A 26,867-nucleotide genomic window follows, 5' to 3' on the forward strand; every position below is an offset into this window, starting at 1 on the left:
ATTTACCCCTTTACATCTAATTTTAAAGATTAATTTAGTTGTTTTTGTTCTTACTGTGTGATATTTCACCCTTTACATCTAATTTTAAAGATTAATTTAGTTGTTTTTGTTCTTAATGTGTGATATTTCACCCTTTACATCTAATTTTAAAGATTAATTTCGTTGTTTTTGTTCTTATTGTGTGATATTTCACCCTTTACATCTAATTTTAAAGATTAATTTAGTTGTTTTTGTTCTTAATGTGTGATATTTCACCCTTTACATCTAATTTTAAAGATAAATTTAGTTGTTTTTGTTCTTACTGTGTGATATTTCACCCTTTACATCTAATTTTAACGATTAATTTCGTTGTTTTTGTTCTTATTGTGTGATATTTCACCCTTTACATCTAATTTTAAAGATTAATTTCGTTGTTTTTGTTCTTATTGTGTGATATTTACCCCTTTACATCTAATTTTAAAGATTAATTTAGTTGTTTTTGTTCTTACTGTGTGATATTTCACCCTTTACATCTAATTTTAAAGATTAATTTAGTTGTTTTTGTTCTTAATGTGTGATATTTCACCCTTTACATCTAATTTTAAAGATTAATTTCGTTGTTTTTGTTCTTATTGTGTGATATTTCACCCTTTACATCTAATTTTAAAGATTAATTTAGTTGTTTTTGTTCTTACTGTGTGATATTTCACCCTTTACATCTAATTTTAAAGATTAATTTAGTTGTTTTTGTTCTTACTGTGCGATATTTCACCCTTTACATCTAATTTTAAAGATTAATTTCGTTGTTTTTGTTCTTATTGTGTGATATTTCACCCTTTACATCTAATTTTAAAGATTAATTTCGTTGTTTTTGTTCTTATTGTATGATATTTCACCCTTTACATCTAATTTCAATGATTAATTTGGTTGTTTTTGTTCTTACTGTGTGATATTTCACCCTTTACATCTAATTTTAACGATTAATTTAGTTGTTTTTGTTCTTACTGTGTGATATTTCACCCTTTACATCGAATTTTAAAGATTAATTTAGTTGTTTTTGTTCTTAATGTGTGATATTTCACCCTTTACATCTAATTTCAATGATTAATTTGGTTGTTTTTGTTCTTATTGTGTGATATTACACCATTTATATCTAATTTTAACGATTAATTTAGTTGTTTTTGTTCTTACTGTGTGATATTTCACCCTTTACATCTAATTTTAAAGATTAATTTAGTTGTTTTTGTTCTTACTGTGTGATATTTCACCCTTTACATCTAATTTTAAAGATTAATTTAGTTGTTTTTGTTCTTAATGTGTGATATTTCACCCTTTACATCTAATTTTAACGATTAATTTATTTTTTTTTTCTTATTGTGTGATATTACACCATTTATATCTAATTTTAACGATTAATTTAGTTTTTTTTTCTTATTGTGTGATATTACACCCTTTACATCTAATTTCAATGATTAAATTTAGTTGTTTTTGTTCTTATTGTGTGATATTTCACCCTTTACATCTAATTTTAATGATTAATTTAGTTGTTTATCGACACGCAGCCAAAGAAAAGTGTTCATCGACCACACTCAGACCTACGAGTACAAGAGAAAAAAGGCCTTTTTTGCCAGATTTCTGCTTTCGGTTGCCTGAACTGCTGCCTTAATTCTGCCAAAACACACGAGCAGGGCCGTATAAATGCTATAAATAGCCCTGGGGCCCGACGAAGTAGGCGACCCGACGCAAGGAAAAAAAAAAGGCGAAAAAGAAATCATGCACATGTGTATATTCTTTTTACATTTATGCTCCCTGTGTGACCGTTCAGACCGTTCTGTGTATTCGAGGGCTGCATTGTGATTGGGTCCCACGGCAGTATGAGCGGCTAAAAAAACAATAAAAAAAAACACTGCGGGATCGGGACGTATCCTAGCGACAGGATGTCAATAAATGATGTGGAAAGGAAGCTCAAAGAACGTCTTTACAGCACAAAGACAAAGCAAGGCAAGTCTGACATTTGGAGAAGTTTCTCAGTTGTCCGTGAATCTCTTTATTATTATTAGCCTATAAAATTACGCGTTTTCTCACAAAATCAATGCATTTCTATTCTTGTGCGGGCATAAATTCTCAAAGTTTTGCGGTAGTGTAACACGTTACTACGGGCGGCAACGGTCAGAAACACAGATGAACACATAACGTTCTATTTCCGGTCTCCATGGCAACGGCTGTTGTCATGAAAACCAAATGTATGTTCTGTCAGTTGATTTTTGGTTGGTTTTCCTCTCAGTGGAGTCAGGAGAAGAATAAATAATGGAGACTTCAAACTCCACATTTTAAAAGATCTTAAAGCGCTCATAGCGTCGTATGAGGATGTTAATTCAACTTCTGTGTGGAGATATGTAAATTTCTCTGACATTAAAAGTATGTTTTGTTACAGTCGAAGTTATTCTGCAGTGATTCTTAAAGCATTATTTATATATTATAAGTATATATTCCCGGTGGCGTGGAGGGCCTTGAGAAAGTGGTTGGCCCCGGGGCTTATGGTGCTTTAATGTGGCCTGATTGCGAGGTCGTTCCGGCGCCGCCTCTGCCGGTCGTTAACGGTGCGCTGTGGCGTGCACGTGAGCATATACCTGTCTGTATGTGTCTTGGTGGTTTTCGTCATTGCGGGAGTCGTAGTACTGCTGGATGAAGCCGAAATATTCTTGCCTCTTCCTCTGCAGGACGCTGTCTCTCCTCTCTGCGTTGGCTGGCAGGTAACCCTGAAGAAGAGAGACGGAGGATCATATTAAACCAGAGAAGAAGAGAAGAGGGAAGGAAAATAATTCCATCTTTCACACACTTGTGTTTCACATCATACTGTGCAGATTAATGTGAGTGTCGGCTCTGGATTGAAGCAGTGGGAGTTCGGTCGTAAAGTTGAGGCTGGAAATAAAAATGCTCCGCTAGTTTTCAGAGCCTGTTGCCTGGCAACTCATCTTTGGACAGAGAACAGACCAGCAGCTTCGAGTCTTTATGCTAAGCTAATCAACAGGAAGCTCCATTTTAGATTTACTGAACATAAAACTAATTTTATTTAGGAAAACAAAAAGACGCCAAACTAAAGTTGACCTGAGAGGTGAAGAGGAGAGAAAAATCTGGACTTTATGGACGTAAACTCTCCTTTAAACTGAACTGAAAGCACCAGATTCCCTTTGGAACTTCAACCTGCAACATGTATTTCTATCCCAAATATTCCTATAAAGAGTTTGAGAAGTTTATTATAAAACAGAAGGTTTAAATGTATAAGATGAGGAACAAACACCTTATATCCCACACAAGATCAGGTTTAAATATGTGGATGAAATACATGTTATTCTTAGAAATGTTAACATTCACAATGATCCTGATAAGTCAACATATATCATCATAGATGTAAAGGGTGAAATATCACACAATAAGAACAAAAACAACGAAATTAATCGTTAAAATTAGATGTAAAGGATGAAATATCACATAGTAAGAACAAAAACAACTAAACAACTAAATTAATCTTTAAAATTAGATGTAAAGGGTGAAATATCACACAATAAGAAAAAAACAACTAAATTAATCTTTAAAATTAGATGTAAAGGGTGAAATATCACACAATAAGAACAAAAACAACTAAATTAATCTTTAAAATTAGATGTAAAGGATGAAATATCACACAATAAGAAAAAAAACAACTAAATTAATCTTTAAAATTAGATGTAAAGGGTGAAATATCACACAATAAGAACAAAAACAACTAAATTAATCTTTAAAATTAGATGTAAAGGATGAAATATCACACAATAAGAAAAAAACAACTCAATGAATCTTTAGAATTAGATGTAAAGGGTGAAATATCACACAATAAGAACAAAAACAACTAAATTAATCGTTAAAATGAGATGTAAAAGGGTGAAATATCACACAATAAGAACAATTTTGGGGGTAAATTTCACATCAAGAAAAACAAAATTCCAAAAATCACTCCAGTAACTTGAAAATGTGAGTAAAAGAATAATAAAATAATTAAAATAACTAAAATGTCTGATAAAAGAGTTTAAATGTTCAGAACTGAACCCTGAAAACTTGTCCCTGTGGTAAAAAGCTGCTTTTCTTGGCTGCTGGACGCCATTTTAATTCATTTAAAACGTTCTTCCAACAGGTTTTGACCTGCCTGAGCAAAGTGGGATGTAAAATCAGAGCATGGACACGCTGTTGGAGGCTCATTGTGGACGAAAAAACCCGACTGTGATGCCTTCCAAACCCCCAACCCTGCACTTTTGTTGCCTAAACCTAACCGAGTGCTTTTAAAGCCTGACGAGGCAGGAGCAAAGCACAGAGATTAAAGGAAAACTGGAAAAGCTAGCATCACATTTAGCCCAGTTTCCGTTAGCTTTGTCAGACTGATGAGCTGCTTCTGCTGTAAAGAGAAGGAGTAGAAGAAGAACAGCGATGTCAACGACTGCTCGAATGCACCGATCTATCCATCTTTTGGTTAATATTTCTATCCGGAGAGAAGACAAACATCTGCCTGTGGGTGAATGTGGCAGTAAATCACTATAATTGGTCATTTAGATGACAAAAGCTTTAAATCAGTTCAGTTAATTTAGCATTTGGGTGTTTTTGTTTGATTCATCACTGAAGCAAAGCTCCATCCTGAGGACTCGGATGATTCAACTCGATTCAGCTCCTAAAACCAAGCGATGGACTTTAGGTTTCATCTTCTTATTCACACTGAAGCTTTTCAACCTCAGAAAGATGCTCTCATCATTAGTCAGTGTGTATTTTACATGTTACTGTCACCACTTCTGATGAGAACAGAGCGTTTAAACATGGCTGCCGTTCAGAAACGTCTCAGCAGATCTGTTTGGACTCTGAACCGATCCAACAACACCTTAAAAAACTTTGTTTTGTTTGAATTTCTGTCCCCATCTTTTGTTTCTGGCCAACAAGCGAACACAAACGCAGCAAAACTATCAATTTCTGGCCACTGTTGAGAAGGTGGTCAATAAGAGCAGCAGCAAAAAGTTTCTGGTTTGTTATTTTTATTCATTTTTCCCCAGATGAGGTCCAAGAGAAGTTCTGCTGGAACATGGACGTGTAGAAAAGTAAAGGTGAGGTTATAATACTGTGAAAGAGTCCCTCTTTTCTTTATAAAACCAGGAAACAGCTGCAGAGATTCACTGAAACATGTTCAAACATGGATATTAACCCAGAATCTGAGGCAGAAACAGAGTTTTTATCAGTTCTCAGCAGCTTTAAAGTGAATATCTGGTCTGAGCTCCTTTATTCTCCAACACAGCCTGAACCCTCTGAGACCAGCTTTCTGTCATTTCTTTAAGGAGTCTTCAGGAATAGTTCTCCAGGCTTCTTGAAGGACATCCCAAAGCTCTTCTTTGGATGTGGGCTGCCTTTTGTTCCGTTCTCTGTCAGATGATCCCACACTGCTTCAATAATGTTGAGGTCCGGGCTCTGGGGAGGATTCATCCCTCCATAAGACCTGTTGCCACTGATTTTCAGTCCACTTCTTGTGTCATTTGGCACAGCTCAGCCTTTTCTCCCTGTTTCCCTTCCTTAAGAACGGCTTCTTGACAGCCACCCTTCCATGGAGCCCATTTCTGATGAGGCTTGGGCCAACAGTAGATGGATCAGCTGAAGGTCCAGATGCATCTCTCAGGTCCTGTCAGGTCACAGCTGGATTTTTTCCTCTTTCTTAAGGACATCACTTTCAGATCCTGTTCATCTGCTGGAGATAGTTTTTTAGGCCTGACACTTCTTCTTTTGTCCTACACTTGTCCAGTTTCCTCAAATGTTTTAAGGACACACTGCACACCATGCTGAGATATGCCAAGTTTTCAGCTAATAGCTCTTTGGGAATCACCTTGTTCCTGCAGAAATCCTATTTTCTGTCTGTCAAACTGTGTTTTCTTTGCTGTTTTTCATAGATGCAACTAAAGAAATGGGAACAAATGATGTGTCTTTGTGACTAAAGTGCCTAAAGATCCAGTTTAAAATGGCTTCTTTGCTAAGTTGTCTGTTCTGTGTCGACACAACACTGGTTCATCCCTTGAGTTAGGAGCCTTTTTTTCTGCCTGAATGCTTCATAGCTCAGAGTTAAGTGGCTGAACAGAGAAAAAACTGGACTGAAAATAACAGAAAATGTCCAAAGAAAAGCTCCAGAAAGCCTGGAGAACCATTACTCAAACAAACTTTAAAAGATTAAAGAAAGTCTGGCTGCTTGGAAGGAAACAGAAAGAAATGTGGGTCAGTTCAAGACATTTGCTCCACTCTGTAGCTACACACTCCCAAATGCATCCACTGTAATTTTTCTCACTCATTTGTTTGTCACGGCATCGAAGCACACCTCTAATTAGTCATTTTTCAGTCTCTGTCAGCACATTCATCACTGGGAGAGTTTCCTCCCGCATGAGGCAGGCTCCCTGCTCACCCAAACCTCCTCCTTCCACCCTTCTCTCAGTCAGACGGTCACATTTGTGTCTGCAGAAATCAGGCCGAACACCGACAGCGAGTCTGCCAAAATGTCCAGGCGTCACACGCTGAAAGAGCTCCATCTGCAAAACACAAAGCAGCACAGGCCAGCGACAAAGCTGTGGGCTCCGGTGTGAGGTGCACGCCGCCAAAAGAGTGCGTGCATGTTGAAGGTTAATGGACAGCTTAGTGGAGGTCAGTCACACTGCAGCTGCATTACTGCTTCAACAAGGCGGCAGCGAGCACACACAGGGGCTGGAGTTTGGAGACCTTAACGAGGGCATAAACGCTCTCATACACTGAGATTTAATTAGGAACAGTGGAAGGCACAAAAACCCCGTCAAAAGGTGCGTTTCGCTGCTTAAAAGGGGCGAGAGGAGACTTTAAAAAGACAAAGATGGACGACTGAAAATGGAGCATGAAGGCGCGTGACGGCTCCTGCCAGCGATGCTAAACGTGCTTCCTCCTGCTCGTCTTCATCAGTCCACAAACACCTCATCTCTTCATTCTTCGCTGCATCAATCTGCTCCGCTTCACTTCGATAAACTCTGAAACAACACGGGAAATATGCTTGCTTGGGGATTGCATTTGGGGACTTTAAATGAAGCGGGTTGTTTTTAGTGGGTCTCACTAAATTGACTTTTACTTAGCAGGAGCACATTATTGTGGAAGTGGACTGGAAACGGTCCCACTGTGAGCAAACAAGCTGAACTCCAGATAAACTTTGCTTCCTTCAAAGGAAGTAAAGATGCTGGATGCTCTTTATCACGTAAAAGTTGTTCAGTTTGTCTGGTTCCATCCCTTCCGTGGCCACAGGTGTCTGAATCCAAGCTCCTCGGCTGCAGACTGCTGCTACAAACATCTGAAAGATCGGGTCGCTCTCAGGAGCTCAGTGAGTTCCAGCGTGGTGCCGTGATAGGAGGCCACCTGTGCAACAAGTCGTGAAGTTTCCTCGCTGCTAACTATTCCAGTCAGCTGTCGGTGGGATTATAACAGAGTGGAAGCGTTGGGAACGACAGCAGCTCAGCCAGGAAGTGGTCGGCCAGGTAAGATGACAGAGCGGGGTCAGAGGTCGCCGACTTTCTGCAGAGTCGATCGCTACAGACCTCCAACCTTCATGAGGCCTTCAGATCAGCTCAAGAACAGAGCGCAGAGAGCTTCATGGAATGGGTTTCCATGGTAACTGCATCCAAGCCACACATCACCAGGTGCAATGCAAAGCGTGGGATGCAGCGTGTAAAGCTGCCGCCGCTGGACTCTACAGCAGTGGAGACGCCTCCTCTGGAGGGACCAATCACGCTTCTGATGGAGGAGTCTGGGTTTGGCGGTTGCCAGGGGAACGGTACTTGTCTGACTGCATTGGGCCGAGTGTAAAGTTTGGTGGAGGGGGGATTATGGTGTGGGGCTGTTCTTCAGGAGCTGGGCTTGGCCCCTTAGTTCCAGTGAAAGGAACTCTGAATGCTTCAGATACCAAGAGATTTTGGACCATTTCATGCTCCCAACTCTGTGGAAACAGTTTGGGGATGGACCCTTCCTGCTCCAACATGGCTGCACATCAGAGCACAAAGCAAGGTCCATAAAGACCTGGATGAGCCAGTTTGGTGTGGAAGAACCTGACCTCAGCCCGATAGAACACCTTTGGGGTGAATTAGAGCAGAGACTGAGAGCCAGGCTTCTGGAAGAAAGGTAAAAAACTCCCATAAACACTCCTGAACCTTGTGGAAAGCTCACCCAGAAGAGTTGAAGCTGTTATAGCAGCAAAAGATGGGCCGACGCCATATTAAACCCAATGGATTAAGAAAAGAATGTCCCTTAAGTTCTTATGTGTGTAAAGAATCATGAGCCAATACTTTTGGGAATATAGTGCATGTTCTCAGCTCTTAAGGCTGAAGGAACATCACATTAAAAACAAGACAAATGCAAACCTGGAGTGCAGAGGGAAGAGATGACTTCACTTCTCCACTTCAAATAGAGGCTTCAGATGCCTCTAAGATGGAGCAAATTGGTCGTAACTCCAAATAAAATCCAATAAATCTGTTCTCTTCTTTCAGAGCAGTCATGTTGCACGGTAAAAACAAAACAGGATAATCTTTTAATGCGTCTCTCCGCTGCCGCTGATAGATCTCACACAGCCCTTCAGCCTTATCAATATTTCCACAGCCAGTTAGTTTTCTCCTCTCCCGACACTTCACTTTCACCAGCCGCCCTCCATTAGCAAATGTACATTTTGCCACGGGCTGACGTTCTTTCACAAAGCAGAAAAGCCATTTAATTTCTTCCCTTTTCCTTCAGGCTCGGACACCAAGTGCTCTTTAAACAAATTAAATAAGGCGGCATAATTTATTAAATAATAGGAAGTTTAACAGGGTGTGTTTCTGAGGCCGCGGGCAACCTGTGGAGGAGGCAGAGCCGGGGTTTCAGAGAGCTTAAAAGTGCTCTGAGTCACTGCTAATCGCAGTCAGGACAGTTGTGGAGGATTGGTGGAGTTACCGAAGCTCTGACTGCTTCATGTAAAGGAGAGTGGAGCTCAAGCACGCCTGCTGATGGGTGCAAAATGAGCAAATGAGGGGTGAGCGGGAGGGACGCCACTGGAGAGAAGTTCCTCTGCAAAGCTCAGGGCTGAGAGCCTGAAAGCAGAGAATATACGGCCGGATCCTCCTCTGGATCGTACCACAAGCTGCATGGACAGAGGAGGCAGTGATGACACTTTAGAGACGAGACGCGGCGCCCAGAAGCTTGGATTTAACCCGGAGATCATTCACGCCGCACCGGGTTTGATGCAGAAAACCTCGGAGTCGGTTTATAAGAGCAGGAGATCTTAGGGATGAGAATAAAACTATTCGAAGGGATCCAAAGAAAGGAGAAGAACTGGGTGAAAATGTGTCCATTTGGATGAAATAACCGCTAAAACTCGGCCTTCAGAAATCCAACTTCCACCTTCTGCTCCAGTGGAAGCACAGTTCAGAGTCAGAAACCTCCACAAGTTGTTATAATTGTTCCTATTCTGTCCCGGTCCACTCTGCTCATGCAACACAATGCTTGTCTAAAACTTTTGGATGACACAGCGGGTCTAAATAAGTGGGTCACTATTAGAGCAGATGGGTCTGGTACATTAGATCCACGTTTATCACATCCAAAGAACAGGAAAAAGACTGAAAACTGGCCAATTTTACTCCATACAACCTCCTGTGGGATAAAGGTGGATATAAATATGAAATGTTTCTGGATATCGAGACTCGGCCTGACGGGTTTCCTGTGAAAACTCTGTCACTTTGAGTCCAGCGCTGCCACATATTCAACATGTGACCACTAATAAATACTAATAACATCGTAAATAATAAATACTTTGATTGCTCCAGCTTGTTCTTGGGCTTCCAGTGAATGAATCGGGCGATCAAAGTGTTCCGTTCAAAGCTTTAAAAAGGAAGAACTCAACATAAACATGAACTTTTCCTCCATCAGTCATGTTTTACTCCATTTCAGAAGCTATTAAACGGCAGCATGACGAGGCTCTCAGCTTTTAACCTCTGGAGCCACAGCAGATAACGGGAACTTTTAATTAGATTAAAACTCTTCTGGTCAGACTGGGCTTTGGGAATGTGAGTCAGACCCGTTTCCATCTGAGCTGCGTCGTGTGGCAGCCAATAAAGTGGCTGCAATTCAAACCTCAAAGAGGAAAAAAACAACAACTGCTGCTGTGGACATCCGTCGGTCAGTCACCTAAGTTCACCGTCTGCCGGTCAGATGCCATTAAAGTCGTTTCCATCGGCCCTAATATGAGTCAAAAGTCTCAAAAAGAAACCCCAGAACAACACGCTGCTGGAGATCTATTCTGATTAGCTTAAAATGTGGCCCGGTGGTGCAGAAACAGACCGAAGACGTGCCTTTTATTCAGCATCAAAGCAACACAGGAGGATATAAATCCTCCTAAAATGGTTTACCAATGGTGGCAATTAGCTAAAGTGTAATTACACTTTTCTGTGACTATTCCCTTCAGGCTGAGACCGGCTCAACACAGGCAGGGGAACGTGTGTTATGTTCCTTTTTATGCTTAATTTATTCCTTTTTTGTGTCTTGTACTCATTACTTTTGCATCTTTACCTGCTTGTTTGGCATTCATGCCGCCACACGGTCCAACATCGTTCACAAAGACCACAGGTGTTACTTCCACATGCACACGCTGTTGAGATATTCAGATTTATTCATGGGTGAATGCAGGAGGCAAAATGTGGCTCAGGTAGATAGAGGCGCGACCCCCCAGCTGTCGGTGGGTCGACCCCTTTGGAAAAGTTAGAAACCCTGATATGTGAAGGCGTTCAGGGGAAGAATATCAGCTAAAAGAACTTTATTAATGCAATTCATGCAAAGATAAAAGGCTAAAATGCCCAATTCAACGCAAACATTAACAAACAGTTAATGAGGTGTTATCGCTGGTACATTAGCTGCTGCCCCCCCCTCCTCTGACGACCCTGCATCCAGCGCTTTGTGACTTCATATGGAGTTATGAGCCTTTACTTCAGCCGAGTACCAAACAAAGCAGCTGGTAATAGCTGAAGCACCCGCTCGGTAACCTCCCACCACTAAAAAGCACAAACAGGCGCTCACACACACACCTTTAATGACTTCTTTTCTGCGGCACATTAGCTATTGTGCTGTAATTAATGGGAGAGTCATGGCGTTCAAAAAGCCAGTCGTCTCTCTGCAGACTAAGAGCTGAACACCACAACAATGGCTTAATGAGTAAACACATCGTGTGTCTCATGAATAAATTATCTGTGCCTTGCAATTAATTTCCCCCATTGAAGTTTGAACCGTTACCAGTCTTTATAAATGAGAGAAGCGACAGGAGGGGGGGGGGGGACATGACACCAGTTTGTGTGAGTTTTAAATGAACCTGTGTTTTTCCTCCAGGTTTCAGGTGACACGAGTTTGTCTTTGCAGCAGGAAAACTTACGGAAAGCAGCTTCCAGGCTATCGGTCGAACTTGTCGTGGGATTCCAGACCAGCTGAGTTTCCGTAGCTCCTCTGTAAAAGACAACATAGAAATGATGTTAATGAAAGCTTGTAGTTGGAGTGCATTCTGCTTTCCAATAAGGAGACCAAACACATGATATTCTGCCTTATAGCTCTAAGGTAATATTGTAAATCCCTTTGGTCACAACAGAAATGTGGGAAATCTGTCAGGATTTAGGTTTTGTTTCATGTATTGTCGTCACTTCCTGTTTTATTTTGAAATATTGACTTCTCCTCTCGTTTCAGGTATCTTGCCCTTCCTCCTGTCCAGTGTCTGGTTGTCTTCCCTGATTCCCAAAGTGTTTCCTCTGATCCTCATGTGTTAAATAGTCTTCGTCTCCCTTTGTCCTGTGCTGTGTCTCATTCTTGAGTCTCTCATTAGCCTCTGAAACCCATGTTCCCCGTTTCCCTCGAGCCTCCGGTCGAGCGTTTCTCCTGCAGAGCCGTTTTCTTTGTAATTTATTCCCAGTCTAGATTATTTATTATAACGGTAAGTTTCGTAGCTTTGTTTTTGGTCCTTTTGTTTTTGATCTGTGTTTCTTTCGTTCTTTAAAGTGTCAGGATTTAGGTTTTGTTTCATGTATTGTCGTCACTTCCTGTTTTATTTTGAAATATTGACTTCTCCTCTCGTTTCAGGTATCTTGCCCTTCCTCCTGTCCAGTGTCTGGTTGTCTTCCCTGATTCCCAAAGTGTTTCCCCTGATCCTCATGTGTTAAATAGTCTTCGTCTCCCTTTGTCCTGTGCTGTGTCTCATTCTTGAGCCTCTCATTAGCCTCTGAAACCCGTGTTCCCCGTTTCCCTCGAGCCTCCGGTCGAGCGTTTCTCCTGCAGAGCCGTTTTCTTTGTAATTTATTCCCAGTCTAGATTATTTATGATAATGGTAAGTTTCGTAGCTTTGTTTTTGTTCCTCCCGTTCGGAGAGTTTTGATTTGTCAATGTTTCATAGAAACCTCCGTTAGTGGAACGATTTGTGCTTCGTTCTTTAAGATCGCCGCCGTTAAAGTGTCAGGATTTAGGTTTTGTTTCATGTATTGTCGTCACTTCCTGTTTTATTTTGAAATATTGACTTCTCCTCTCGTTTCAGGTATCTTGCCCTTCCCCCTGTCCAGTGTCTGGTTGTCTTCCCTGATTCCCAAAGTGTTTCCCCTGATCCTCATGTGTTAAATAGTCTTCGTCTCCCTTTGTCCTGTGCTGTGTCTCATTCTTGAGCCTCTCATTAGCCTCTGAAACCCGTGTTCCCTGTTTCCCTCGAGCCTCCAGTCGAGCGTTTCTCCTGCAGAGCCGTTTTCTTTGTAATTTATTCCCAGACTAGATTATTTATGATAATGGTAAGTTTCGTAGCTTTGTTTTTGTTCCTCCCGTTCGGAGAGTTTTGATTTGTCAATGTTTCATAGAAACCTCCGTTAGTGGAACGATTTGTGCTTCGTTCTTTAAGATCGCCGCCGTTAAAGTGTCAGGATTTGGGTTTTGTTTCATGTATTGTCGTCACTTCCTGTTTTATTTTGAAATATCAACTTCTCCTCTCGTTTCAGGTATCTTGCCCTTCCTCCGGTCCAGTGTCTGGTTGTCCTCCCTGATTCCCAAAGTGTTTCCTCTGATCCTCATGTGTTAAATAGTCTTCGTCTCCCTTTGTCCTGTGCTGTGTCTCATTCTTGAGCCTCTCATTAGCCTCTGAAACCCGTGTTCCCTGTTTCCTGAGCCGTTTTCTTTGTAATTTATTCCCAGTCTAGATTATTTATGATAATGGTAAGTTTCGTAGCTTTGTTTTTGGTCCTTTTGTTTTTGATTTGTGTTTCTTTCGTTCTTTAAAGTGTCAGGATTTAGGTTTTGTTTCATGTATTCTCGTCACTTCCTGTTTTATTTTGAAATATTGACTTCTCCTCTCGTTTCAGATACCTTGCCCTTCCTCCTGTGTCCAGTGTCTGGTTGTCCTCCCTGATTCCCAAAGTGTTTCCACCTGTTTCCCTGATCCTAAATAAATAATTGTGAAAAAAAAAAGTGTTAAATAGTTTTTGTAATTTATTTTATTTAGTCTAGATTATTTATTATAACGGTAAGTTTTGTAGCTTTGTTTTTGTTCCTCCCGTTTGCAGAGTTTTGAGTTTTTAAACGTTCATAGCCACCTCTGATTAGCGTTTTTGTGTTTTGATTTATTGGAAATGTTTCCAATGCCGTTAAAGGCGAGCCTTAAGTTTCCAGTTAACGTTCATAGTGCCTCTTCTTCTTAAGAGTGTGTCTCTGGTTTAAATCCACCTCATTCAGGAGTGCGTGACTTTTATTTTGTAACTGTTCACAGCCTTTTGTTTTCCTCCCTGTGTGGAGTGAATTTATGTTTGTTAAATTTGACAAAATCTAACTGAAATAAATGTAAAACTAAAATGAAGTGATTGAAAAAGTTTATTTTCCTTCCTCAGAGTGTGTTTCTGATTATAACCGGCCTCCTGGAGCCCGTTTTCCGCCGTCCGTGCTGATCTCGGTGCTTAATCAAACAGCCAACCAACCATCTAAATCTTTCCCAACTGTCCAAACTTTCTCTCCTGTCAGTCTTTTCTCACACTGGAAATATATGAAGTGGATTATTAACTCCATTTTCCCCAGGCTGGGTGGGAAAGCCTGCGGGCTATAATGTAAAATGAATCTGACCGAGAGGTGCAAATTGAACTTTTAAATTGGTGGAGAGTAATCCCCTTTGGGCCCAAGAAGACCCGGAAAATATGGCTTAATGCAAAGTGTTAGTCAGCCCATACATTTCCTCTTTCCTCTCTAGGATGAGGGAGAGTCGCCATCGATATCGAGTAAAATGAACATCAGGATGAGGCTAAATCGAAGGTGTCGGTCCTCATTTCTCTGGTGATTTTAATAAAAAGTACTCGTCTGAAGCCAGACGTTCGCTTTGTTTGTTATGAGTCAAACCCCCCCCCCACGGTGTGACCCCCCTCTACCAACTTCAGACAGTTTAGGACACTGAAGATCTGTGATTATCTGCATTTTTGCAGCGTTTCTTGAGAACAGGAGGTTCCTGGATGAGTCCTCGCCAACATTGACTCATCCATTATTCACAGATTGGTGGTGGTCCTCCTCCTCCCCCCCCGGCCCGGTCCTCACCCCCCCCCAGGCCTACGTGGACATTAGCATTCAACCAGACGAGCTGCCACGGCAGAGACAAACATAAAGAAAGCAGAGGAACCCTCTTCAGCTGTAATTGCACTGCTGCCGTTCCAGGAGTGAAAGAAAAGGGGGGAATTGATTTCCCTGCAAATGAAATGGCACTTCCTTAACATACCTTTCAGGGTTTAAAAAAAAGAGAAGAAGAGGGGGCGAAAAAACAAATGTATCTAATGAAAAAGCCAAATTCCTTCAACCCTTATTCAAGGCACTGGCTGGAAATTGATAAGGCCTTCGCACGGCGTGAACAGTATTGATTAGAGCTGCCAAATGACTCCGACTCGCCTGTTCTTCAAGGCAAATGCGATGCGGAGCCAGTGACAGATCGCAGGATAGGAAGCAGCAATGGGCTAAGTCCATTGGCTAAATTGAGTGAAACGCATTAGAGCTTGTTCAGCTGATGAGAGCCACCTATTTATTCACCAGAGCTCCTGCGCATCTTCCACTTGAAATTTCTCCCCCACCTCGTCCCCGGTGACTTTAATTCTATAGAAATTCGATAAAGTGATCGAGTGCACAGCGTTGGCTCAGAGAAGTCGGAGCTCCAGAATATGGGGAGGCTTCGATTAGCCCAAAGCTATCAAGCTGCATTTTAAAAAAAAAAAACAAGAGTCAGAAAAACTCAAACCATAAAAGCTGTTTTTTTTGGGCTCCTCGTTGGATTTCTGGCGTCGTTCCATTGGAGCAACGACAGAGAGGCAACATATGGAAGTGTGAGGTGAGCATTTGAGTTTCTACTCTCATAAACACGCGTCTACGGGGTCGACCAGATCAGCGAGGACGGACCAGACGTTAACAGCCATCCTGCATATGGGGAAAATACGTCTTATAACTACAAATCAGCGCCGCCTTGGTCCAAATTATCTGGGATTTTGACATGATGGACTTTTGGCTCTTTTAAAAACCGAGCGTGGCTTCGTTGCACTGAAAACATCAACAGCGAAGCTTAAAGGACCTTCTGGATGGTTCTGGATGGTTCAGTCAGTGGGTTTATGATGAGATTAACTGGATTACAGCTACAGTTGGGTTCTGCTCCTTATCTGAGGGTAATTATCCTTGGATATATGGCGGTGAATGAATGGAATCACTGGCACAAAGCATGTCATACCCCGGTACCATAGGTGGCGCTGTCCCCATTTCAGCTATCGCTAATAGAGCCACTTCCTGTTGGCGTCTTCACCGCCAACAGCAACAAACTCAGGCATTCAGAAAGATGGCGAACGCAGAGCGAGATGAAGCTGCGTCCCTCTCCATCTGTGATGAGCTGGTTATGGCACAGACGATGCACAACGATGCATTCTCCATCGCCTTGTTTCTTTCTTTCTGACAACAACAGGAATATCGTCTCCTTCCACTTCCATGCTCAGAACGCTCGATCCGATCCACTGTCGTCTACAGGCACGTTCAGTGGGTTTGGATCGAGTTATCTCAGGTCTTAATTCGATCCGATCCGATCTTCTGTCAGATTAAGGCGTCCACATTAGAGCTGTAGCGATACACTAATCTCACGATACGATACACTGCATTCAGCCAACGATTCGATTTGATTTAATACAGATCATTATCTGAAAGATTTTAAAGGGACAGTGGGATTTGACATGAATAGTTGCTGATTGGACGGTGGGCCGACCTTTGAACTGGAAGGAAAACACCGCCAGACGAACGGAAACAAACAAACGTGTCTTCAGACTCCTGTTTATGTTGTGAATATTACATCATCAACCTGCTTGTTTTACTTGCTAAATACCATAAACACAAATCCAAAAACTCTAATCACAAAATGTCTTTTTCAATTTTTGAGAAGGAGCTCAAACAATAAATTACAACAATCCTACATTCTATAAACCATCAAAACCACTGAACTATGCACTTTATATAACATTTTTATGAAGTAATTTATCACTGTTTTGTATAATCTGACCCCCCCTCGGCATCGTTTTGTATCATGTTAATGTTCTGTGTTTTCACCAATTGTAACATCTGACTTTTCAATAAAGTTTGCTAAAAAAAAAAAAATAAAAAAAAAACTTTATACTTTATCAGGAACCAAAATATCGATATATATCGCGGTATCGATAAAATTGTTCAGCCCTCGTCTGCATGAACCGAATAACTCTTATTGTCTCTTATTTCCAGTTAACTCTTATTAACTCTTATTGTCTTATTGTAATTTAGCCATTAATCCGATCCGATGGCGCTCATGTAACCAGACTGAGTGACATTTAGCCATGAGGGCAGAGCTCACTCTCTATTTTAATTTCTATTTTATTTCAATAGACAAAGATGGAGCCAGAGAATTTAATCTGATCCAGTGGCACATTCAGCCATAACGTTCACCTTAACGTTCTCCTGCCTGTGCTGAGCTGGTCTCATTTTTGAGAAGGAGCTCAAACAATAAATTACAACAATCCTACATTCTATAAACCATCAAAACCACTGAGCTATGCACTTTATATAACATTTTTATGAAGTAATTTATCACTGTTTTGTATAATCTGACCCCCCCCCGGCATTGTTTTGTATCATGTTAATGTTCTGTGTTTTCACCAATTGTAACATCTGATTTTTCAATAAAGTTTGCTAAAAAAAAAAAAAACAATACTTTATCGGGAACCAAAATATCGATATATATCGCGGTATCGATAAAATTGCTCAGCCTTAGTCTACTATATAATAACTCTTATTGTCTCTTATTTCCAGTTAACTCTTATTAACTCTGATTGTTTTATTGTAATTTAGCCATTAATCCGATCCGATGGCGCTCATGTAACCAGACTGAGTGACATTTAGCCATGAGGGTAGAGCTCACTCTCTATTTTAATTTCTATTTTATTTCTATTTCAATAGACAAAGATCGAGCCAGAGAATTTAATCTGATCCAGTGGCACATTCAGCCATAACGTTCACCTTAACGTTCTCCTGCCTGTGCTGAGCTGGTCTCATTTAGCCATGAGGGCAGAGCTCAGCCTCTCCTTCTAAGCACATCTGAGAGGGTTTGTAGAAACATGGCGGAGCGAAACAGGAGGAGGAGAAGCTGCATTTCTCACATCAGAGCGCAGGAACTTTTTAAAGAAGCCGATGCTTAACAAGTCGCCTTAACTGATGATGTCACACCTGATGTTACGAGCCTGGCGTAACACAATAATGACACCAGCAGGGCTGAGATCGATTCGGGCTGCAGCTGTTTGTTTAGTCCTGGGAAGAAATCCAATAATTTACTGTCAGTTTGACTGGTCAAAGGACTTTTTTTGGTGCCAATTTCAAACAATTCCCTGCAAGGAAGCACCAGCACGAGTGTTTCTCTTGCATCTGAATTCAACACCAGCCAGCTTCCAGCAACAGTTACTCTTCATTTAACTGCAGTGACGTTATGTAGGAGCCATTTATAGAGGTCCTTAAGGGTGAAACCGTTATCCCATATGTACGCCCACATTTATTATTCTCCTAACAGCCAGTCAAGGATGTCTCCTCTCTTGCCTTGCACCCTTTGAACCTTCATTTGCACTGTCAGACAAAGAAATTAGTCCATGAATCTTGGTGGCTCGGGCTTAATTAAACAACGTTACATTTCACCTTCCTGGTATTAATCTTACCATAGGAGGTGTGGGGGGGGGGGAGGGGTGAAGGGCCAACGCTCTTTACATTCTGCAGTGATTTCCAGAAAGTGACACATCTTTTGGTCAAACTTCTGCAGAAACAGCTCGAGGGATAAAGGCTCGGTGCCTGCAGACAAGGCAAAGGGGCAAATATTTACCCGCGCCATGTGGCCCTTGGAGCTATAAATCATACTTCTACTCCTGCAAATCGCTGTCTTCCAAACGCTCAGCAGGAGTTGCCCCAACATGAGAGCTGAAGACCCACAGTTTGCCTGCTGAGGCTGTGGATGCAGCACACTGCAGATCCTGCAGATCCAAGGAGGAATCTTCTAATTCGTCCTGAGCTCAAAGGTTTCTGTGAGATATGGGATTTAATCCAGTATTCATGGCTGAGACTGACTCTGAGGTGATGCAAATGTATTCTTTTTGGAAATATGTCCACACTCCTGCTTCCTAAATGCTCGCTGCACAGCCTCACTCATCTTCCTGAGGAATAACGATCCGTTCCCCACAGCCGGCGCCGTCTGAGAGGGCGACACGAGCATCGCCAAATTGCAGATGTCGTTTCATTAGAGCGAGGTTTCTCCATCCCCCAGAAAAACACGCCCGACTCTCCGGGGCGACCTCCAATGAGACGGCCGAGCGCCAGCGAATAAATTAAAGGCACTTTGTGTCGTCTTTGCTCGGCGGGAACTTCGAGGTGAGGCCGCGGCGTTCCTGTCAGTTTCGGTGAGCTGAAAAACGCCATTTTTCAGCATCGTAACTGAAACTGTGAGGATGCAGGCGAAGCCATTAAAGCCAAAACTCAATTTACACTCGATGATTCACCACAAAGGCAATTATTCCAAAGCACATGTAGAAAAGTGCGAGCTGAAAGGACGGTCCCAGTGGGGGCTGGTAAAGAATCCCATTACTATATACTTTCTTTGGAAATGAGTATGATCAGTGTTGGGGGTGTTTATCATGCTGCCAGACTCGGGCCTCGGGGGGATTCGTCTGGAGAGGAAGACTCAGTCCTGGAGCCAAATATATTCCTCGCTGGCGTGAAAAACACCTGTAACAACTGCAACTCAAGGGCAACTGCTGCTGGCCTGTTCTCCCCGACTGTACTCCATTATGCATGAACTTACAGGGGTGCACTTTGTCTTGGCTGGAGTTAAGCTGGGGACCACAGGGGGTGGTCAGGACACCGTGTACCTTATGTAGAACACCCACAACAGCTGCTCTGATCTGGGACCCTCCGTGGAACCAACGCTCAATGACACTTGAAAGATTCAGAGGGCAAAAACCTAACTATTCATGTTTGTGTTCATTAAAATAAAGTTAACCAGCCAAGATGACTAAATGCATTACATGAGAGCGCCCTGAGAGGAGCTAGAAAGGGAAAAGGAGGTAAAGGTCACATCAAATGAACACAACATGGAGTCTCCCAGTGCAGTCAGTCCTGAGCTTTTGCCAAAAGCAGCTCCAGTGAAGCAGATGGGGTTGGATGCCTCGATAAAGGCCACCTAAACTGTAGCTGCAGAAGGAAAAAGGAGTGGAGACGGACTTATTCACCTCTCTGGCCCAGATTCTCAGAGCCTACAACAGGGATTTGAACCACTTGCATGTGGGTCACAGGACCAATACTTAAACAGCTCGGCACAGAGCACATTTTCAGGAAACTTCTCGCTCAAATTCAAGCTGCCCGACCATGTTTTCAGGCCTGCTGCGGTGACTGTGACTGGAACAGAAGAAGAAATCGGAGGAGAATATAAAGTGAAGCAATGCCAAACGTCTGGTTTTACTCTGTCTCCTTTTTCTAAGCAACAACAACCTTTAAAAGGTGTTCGTTCAACCTGAAACTGAAGAGGTAAACAAGCGTTTTCTCATTTTCTGAGAAAGACCTGAGCCTTCAAGAAGATCAGATGAGTAAAGCAGCTTTTTAAAAAGTAATCAGGAACCTTTTCTTTTATTTCTCTATCATTACCACACAGGAGGGTCTTTAAGGCCTGGAAATGTGATTCCAGCTTCAAGGGAAAGTTGCTGAATTAAGGTGGAAACTCAACAGAATTCCTGTTTTTAAGGCGAACAGATGAAAAAGATGCCACATGTAAGGGGGTCTTTTCCACCACAGCAGGTCTGCGACTGGTTCAGAACCGAAACCTGGAGCGTTTTCACTCCAGGAGGGACTCGGTTGGATTGGGTGGGGAACGCCGAGGAGCCTCACGCCGTTATTTGGTTTGGTTGTAACTGCCTGACGTCGTCCGCTTTAAAAGGTGCAGAGCGAAGGAGAACCAGACCAGATGAAGGTCCGTTTCAAACAACCAAAGCACTGGTTCCAGCCCTGAAGGAGGTGGGGTTTCAGAAGGTTAAAGAACAACCAGCAGTGCTGCGTCTCGTCTGATTCAGTCACTGTGGTTGAGCACCAAAACTCAGAGGAGACCAGAGGGAAGCTCAAACCTTTAAGGCAGGGGTCTGGAACCTTTTTGACTAAGAGAGCCATGAAAGCAAAAAAAATGGAAATTTATTTCAATGAGAGCCATATAATATATTTTAGTAGCTCAGTAGCTCTCGGCACGCTTTCTTTCTGCTGCCTCCTGCCGGGTATTTTGATGCAAAGGTAGCATGGCGCGTGTCGAAGTGCCGCTTTACGTTCGACCGTTTCATCGATGTAATTTTGTCTTTGCAAATTAGACACACCGCAGAATTTGCTCTCTCCACAAAGGCGAATTCTTCAGTCCATTCGGCCTGAAATGTACGATACTCGTCATCTTTTTTTCTCCGTCGAAGGGTTAGCTTTGAGCTAATGACCGAGCAGACTGATTCAAAAGGGGGCGTTTACCTGTTTTACGCTGCCAACGTAGTCCAGCATCATCCAATTAAAATAATGGACAGTTGCTCCTGCAGCCCTGAACAGGACATGAAAAATCGATGGATGGATTAAAACAAGTGAGAATATTTTGTTTTATCTGTGATGCAATCATCAAAAGAGCCACACCTGGCTCGCGAGCCATAGGTTCCTGACCCCTGAGCTAGGGTATAAAACATTCAGATTCTTTCCCCTCACAACCTTAAAACCCCTTAAAATACCCCCTTTAATCCTGGAATGACCTCGCTGCTGCACTTTATTGCTGTTTCATCATGTTTTTAACATTTTTAGGGGAATGTTTTACCTGAGAAAGACCCTCTAAATGACATGCATCATCATGATTATTATTTCTTTATTACTATTACTATTATTACTATTACTAGGTTCCCGACACCTGCTTTAAGGTATCGAATTAAGGTTTTAATTCTGCACAAAAGACAAGCCTATAGTGTCTGCATGTGGGTGGAGGTTAACTGGCCCAGTGAGGCCTCTGACTTCCAGAAGCGATATGAATAAAATCAAATGCAGGTGTGTTTCTGTGAATAAGTGTGCGTCTCCCCGTCCACCGGCCTGTCAGTCAGCCGGCCCGCTGGTGTGCACGGTTCTGTGAAGGCCAGTGAGAAGGAGAGAAGACAGCCAAAGGGAGGAAGTGCTGTCAGTCAGTGCTGGCTGAGCAGGGCGCTGAAGGGAGCACGAGGGAAGACGGCTGGCAAGCCGGAGCCATGCACTATTCAAGCATCATTCAGACGGAGCGCGACCACTGGGGCAAAACGCCACGCGGCGCGCAACAACACGCCCGTTAACGCCTGAGAAAACCACACACACTTAGGACTGGTTTGCATTGCACATCAGGAGTCTTTAAACGTAATCTGAACTTTTCGAGTGCCATCCGAAGCCATTTTGACACCGAGGTCAGACACCTTTATCACGCAGTGCATTAAAAAGTGAATCTCCCCTCCAATAAACCTTGAAAGCTTTGTGCGGGTCCTGGATGGAGCGACTCGTCTAAAAGGACAAAGCGATAGCACCGGGGAGAAGCCGGCTCGTAAACTAATGGCACTGCTGTAAAAAGATACTCCCTCCCTGGATTGTACCTGCCCAGGAGGCCTGATGGATGGCCCAGATGGCTGCGAAAGAGGCCCTGAGCACAGAGGAGTGCGCAGGCGGGACCACGTTAGTGCCCCCTTAAAAGCAGGATTTGCATATTTATAGGTTTAAAGTTGTGGAAACTTTCAATTTTGCTGTGACAGAACATAATCGAGAGTTTGCAGCCAACACAAACAGAGTATAAATCACAGAATGTACTCATTAAGCAGAAGGAAAGTTGCATTAGTTTTATTGCACTCAATTGTAAATGTTTAAATCTTTATCGGATGTGTGCTTGGAGTTCTTGTTTGTGCTCGCTGTGTTAGCTCAGCTGCACATTAAGCCCCGTCTTATGGATAAAGCCCAGTTATTAGCTCTATTAGTGCAGCATAAAAACCTCTCTGTGCAAAACTTTCAATCTGCTCACTCACACTTACGTTTCATCTGACGTTTCATTTCCAGCTGGGTTTTAAATACCGAATCAGTTCATCTTTACACTTCTACAACATGCAGTTTGTTATGTTGGTCCTGATCGAACCCTTTTTATCCCTGGGATGTGGGCCAGGAGGCTTCCAGGTGTGTTTCTCTGCTTCATCAGTGCAGGGATGAGAGTCTGAAGCTGTTCAACATGAGGAGAGAAGCTGGAAAACCTGAAGAAACCATCAGAGACATGAGTCAAACCTCAAGATCACCAGCATCAGCTGTCTGGAAGATCATGAAGAAGAAAGAATGCTCTGGTAGGCCGAGGAGGACAGAAGAATCCTCACTGTGGGAAAGAAACATCCTCAAAGGCCCGTCCAACGGATCAGAACCATCTCCAGGAGGCAGGTGTGTCTCTGTCAGAGACGACTGTCCACAGAAGACTTCATGAGCAGAAGCACAGAGGCTACACTGCTACATGCTAACCGCTAGTTAGCCACTGCTACATGCTAACCCCTAGTTAGCCACAGAAACAGGATGGACACGTCACAGTTTGCCAAAAAGTCCTTAAAGGAGCTGCAGAGTTCTGGGAAAAGGTGTTCTGGACAGACCGGACCCAGATGAACCTGCATCAGAGTGATGGCAGGAAGAAAGTGTGGAGACCAACAGGAACCAAGATCCACGGTGGGGGGGGGGGGGGGGGGGGGCATGTCTGGCTGCCACAGGTTCTGCTGCCACAGGTTCTGCTGCCACAGGTTCTGCTGCCACAGGTTCTGCCTGCCACAGGTTCTGGCTGCCACAGGTTCTGCTGCCACAGGTTCTGCTGCCACAGGTTCTGCTGCCACAGGTTCTGGCTGCCACAGGTTCTGCTGCCACAGGTTCTGCTGCCACAGGTTCTGGCTGCCGCAGGTTCTGGCGCCACAGGTTCTGGCGCCACAGGTTCTGGCGCCACAGGTTCTGGCTGCCACAGGTTCTGGCTGCCACAGGTTCTGGCTGCCACAGGTTCTGGCTGCCACAGGTTCTGGCTGCCACAGGTCCTGGCTGCCACAGGTTCTGGCTGCCACAGGTTCTGGCTGCCACAGGTTCTGGCTGCCACAGGTTCTGCTGCCACAGGTTCTGCTGCCACAGGTTCTGCTGCCACAGGTTCTGGCGCCACAGGTTCTGGCTACCACAGGTTCTGGCTGCCACAGGTTCTGCTGCCACAGGTTCTGCTGCCACAGGTTCTGGCTGCCACAGGTTCTGCTGCCACAGGTTCTGCTGCCACAGGTTCTGGCTGCCACAGGTTCTGGCTGCCACAGGTTCTGCTGCCACAGGTTCTGGCTGCCACAGGTTCTGGCTGCCACAGGTTCTGGCTGCCGCAGGTTCTGGCTGCCGCAGGTTCGGCTGCCACAGGTTCTGGCTGCCGCAGGTTCTGGCTGCCACAGGTTCTGCTGCCGCAGGTTCTGGCTGCCGCGGGTTCTGGCTGCCACGGGTTCTGGCTGCCACAGGTTCTGGCTGCCACAGGTTCTGGCTGCCACAGGTTCTGGCTGCCACAGGTTCTGCTGCCACAGGTTCTGCTGCCACAGGTTCTGGCTGCCACAGGTTCTGCTGCCACAGGTTCTGGCTGCCACAGGTTCTGCTGCCACATGTTCTGGCTGCCACAGGTTCTGCTGCCACAGGTTCTGGCTGCCACAGGTTCTGCTGCCACAGGTTCTGGCTGCCACAGGTTCTGCTGCCACAGGTTCTGCTGCCACAGGTTCTGGCTGCCACAGGTTCTGCTGCCACAGGTTCTGCTGCCACAGGTTCTGGCTGCCACAGGTTCTGCTGCCACAGGTTCTGCTCACTTATCTTCACTGATGATGGAGCTGCTCCATCAACTCTGAGCTGGACAGAAACATCTGATCTGCTCCAGTTCCAGTAAATGCCTCCAAAGCTTCATCCTGCAACAAGATAATGATCCAAACATCCTGCTGAGCAGCACCAGAGTTTCTCAGAGCTGAAACATGGCCGAGCCCGTCAGCTGGTTCTGATCCAGCTGAACTTCTATCTGCTGAAGGAGAGCCTTAAAGGGACAAACTGAGGGCTGAACATGGCTGCTTTAATGCAGCCTCCATCACTCTGTCCCACACACTATGGAGCCTGAAAATTAATCACTCATCAATAATAACGGCTCCACAGCTATCAACTCTTCATCATAATACTTTAGAATAAAGCTGAAACTTAATTAAACTACTTTATGAATTTAGTCTGAGCGAAACAAACAAAAAAATTAATAAATAATGAATCAACAAAAACCAATTAAGTCATAAAACTGAGGCTCGGCCCAATCAAGCTGCCATTTGAGTTAGAAAACCCCTGAATTCTGATGATAAACTGAGGGATTAAAGCAGGACGTCACAGTGACCAGCAGAAGAACAGCTGAACACGGTTCAGTCAAGCTGATTAAATAAGAAACCAGGGAACATTTTCAAGAAAGACCACATGCTGCAACATATGAATAAACCGAGCCAGACAATCTGGAAGGCACAGGAGACAGCTGGTGGTTGGACCAACCTTATTAAGTCGGGTGTTACGCCTCGGGACGAGCTAGGAGGCGATATTTATGCGCCCTGACGGTTGGCGTGGTTACTGCAAAGCGTGCAACATAAAACTAAACCGGGAGATGATAAACAACTGCAACACCAGCTTCCACTTTCTAAGAATAGACGCATTTTGTCTCACTTCTCTGTGGCATTTATCAAATAAACTCTGCTCGTGTCCTACTGACTCACATAGAAACCTGCTGGTCTACCTTCTCAGACAATCTAATGCTGCATTATCTCCCCACGCTCCCCAAGTCGATGCCACACACGAGCGGTGCTTTAAGGCGAGCCATTAGGACGGAGTTAAATTGAATTACATCTCCACTTCACACTTTGATGGCGTCTATTAACTCCGCAAACAGCGCTGATGGTAAGCCTATCATGTGGTGACTGCTGTGAAACAGGATTGCAGATCGGAGCGCTGCGGCGTGTGGAGCAAGCTAACCGTGGCAGAAAGTGGAGGGCCTCCTGAGCGGGGCTGCGGCAGTGAGGGTGGAGGTGGTGATGGAGGAGCTGGCTGTGAACAAAGAGCTGCAGCACCCCCAACAGAGGCTACAGACACACTGACAGGCAGCACGGCAAAGACAGGAGGGCCGATTCCCATCCGGATGAGCTGCTTTTCCTTCGGTTTTCTCTTCCACTTGTTGGCAAACAGCCTCTTCTTTATGCTCCCGTGTGCTATTTACATTCGGACAGATGCGTTGTGAACATGTGTGGGAGTGCACGTGTGAGAGTGCACGTGTGAGAGTGCACGTGTGAGGCGAACGCATTACGAGCGAAGTGGAAGGATGTAGAAATAAAAAAAAAAAAAGTTAAGTAAGAACTGATGAAAAGGGCAAAGAGAGTGAAAGAGAGTAAGGATAAACTGCCAAGAAAGGATCATCGCCATAGCAACAGAAGCATTTCTGCCGCCCAGCGAGACCTGCTTCATATCAGATGCCATAAAACTCATTAAAGACAAAATAATATACATAAAGTCCCTAAAATCTGGCTCGAAGCCTGGCTTACAGAGAGTATACTACACCGAGGACACACTCTGGGAGGGAGGAAACATTATGACCGACACAAACACATCTCAGAGCATCCTGCACAGCATATGGTGCATGTAAGTACAACTTCTACTCATAAGCAATGAAAAGAGACCTCAGAAACCCTGTTTTACCCTGTTTTACCCCATTTTATCCTGTTTCACCCCATTTTATCCTGTTTCACCCTGTTTTAGCCTGTTTTAGCCTGTTTACCCTGTTTTACCCTGTTTTACCCGTTTTAGCCCGTTTTACCCTGTTTTACCCTGTTTTACCCTGTTTCATCCAGTTTTACCCTGTTTCACCCTGTTTCACCCTGTTTCATCCTGTTTTACCCTGTCTTATCCTGTTTTAGCCCGTTTTACCCCGTTCAGGGGAGTACGGGCCTGGATCCTGTCACACCTGAGCAGGCTGCCGGACGCAGAGTAACACAAAAAATACAAAAACACATCTCAGAGCATCCTGCACAGCATATGGTGCATATAAGTACAACTTCTACTCATAAGCAATGAAAAGAGACCTCAGAAACCCTGTTTTACCCAGTTTTACCCAGTTTTACCCAGTTTTAGCCCGTTTTACCCTGTTTTACCCTGCTTTACCCTGTTTTACCCCATTTTATCCTGTTTTACCCCATTTTATCCTGTTTCACCCCGTTTTATCCTGTTTCACCCTG

At 43.7% G+C, this 26,867-nt stretch overlaps 1 protein-coding gene across 4 annotated transcripts in view; it reads right to left on the reverse strand.

Annotated features, from left to right (window-relative positions):
* Window positions 1-26,867, reverse strand: part of tbc1d22a (TBC1 domain family, member 22a) — a 132,983-nt gene that overhangs the window by 91,130 nt on the left and 14,986 nt on the right. For all 4 annotated transcript variants that reach the window (XM_072377099.1, XM_072377100.1, XM_072377097.1 and 1 more), the window contains exons 6-7: window positions 11,432-11,502; window positions 2,610-2,738 (exon numbers count right to left, since the gene is read on the reverse strand). In XM_072377099.1, the coding sequence (XP_072233200.1) occupies window positions 2,610-2,738; window positions 11,432-11,502 (200 nt within the window). The remainder of the gene's footprint in view (window positions 1-2,609; window positions 2,739-11,431; window positions 11,503-26,867) is intronic.

The sequence above is a fragment of the Leuresthes tenuis genome, unplaced genomic scaffold (assembly GCF_036924035.1).
Source record: "Leuresthes tenuis unplaced genomic scaffold, fLeuTen1.0.hap1 SCAF_23, whole genome shotgun sequence".
Classification (NCBI taxonomy): Eukaryota; Metazoa; Chordata; class Actinopteri; order Atheriniformes; family Atherinopsidae; genus Leuresthes; species Leuresthes tenuis.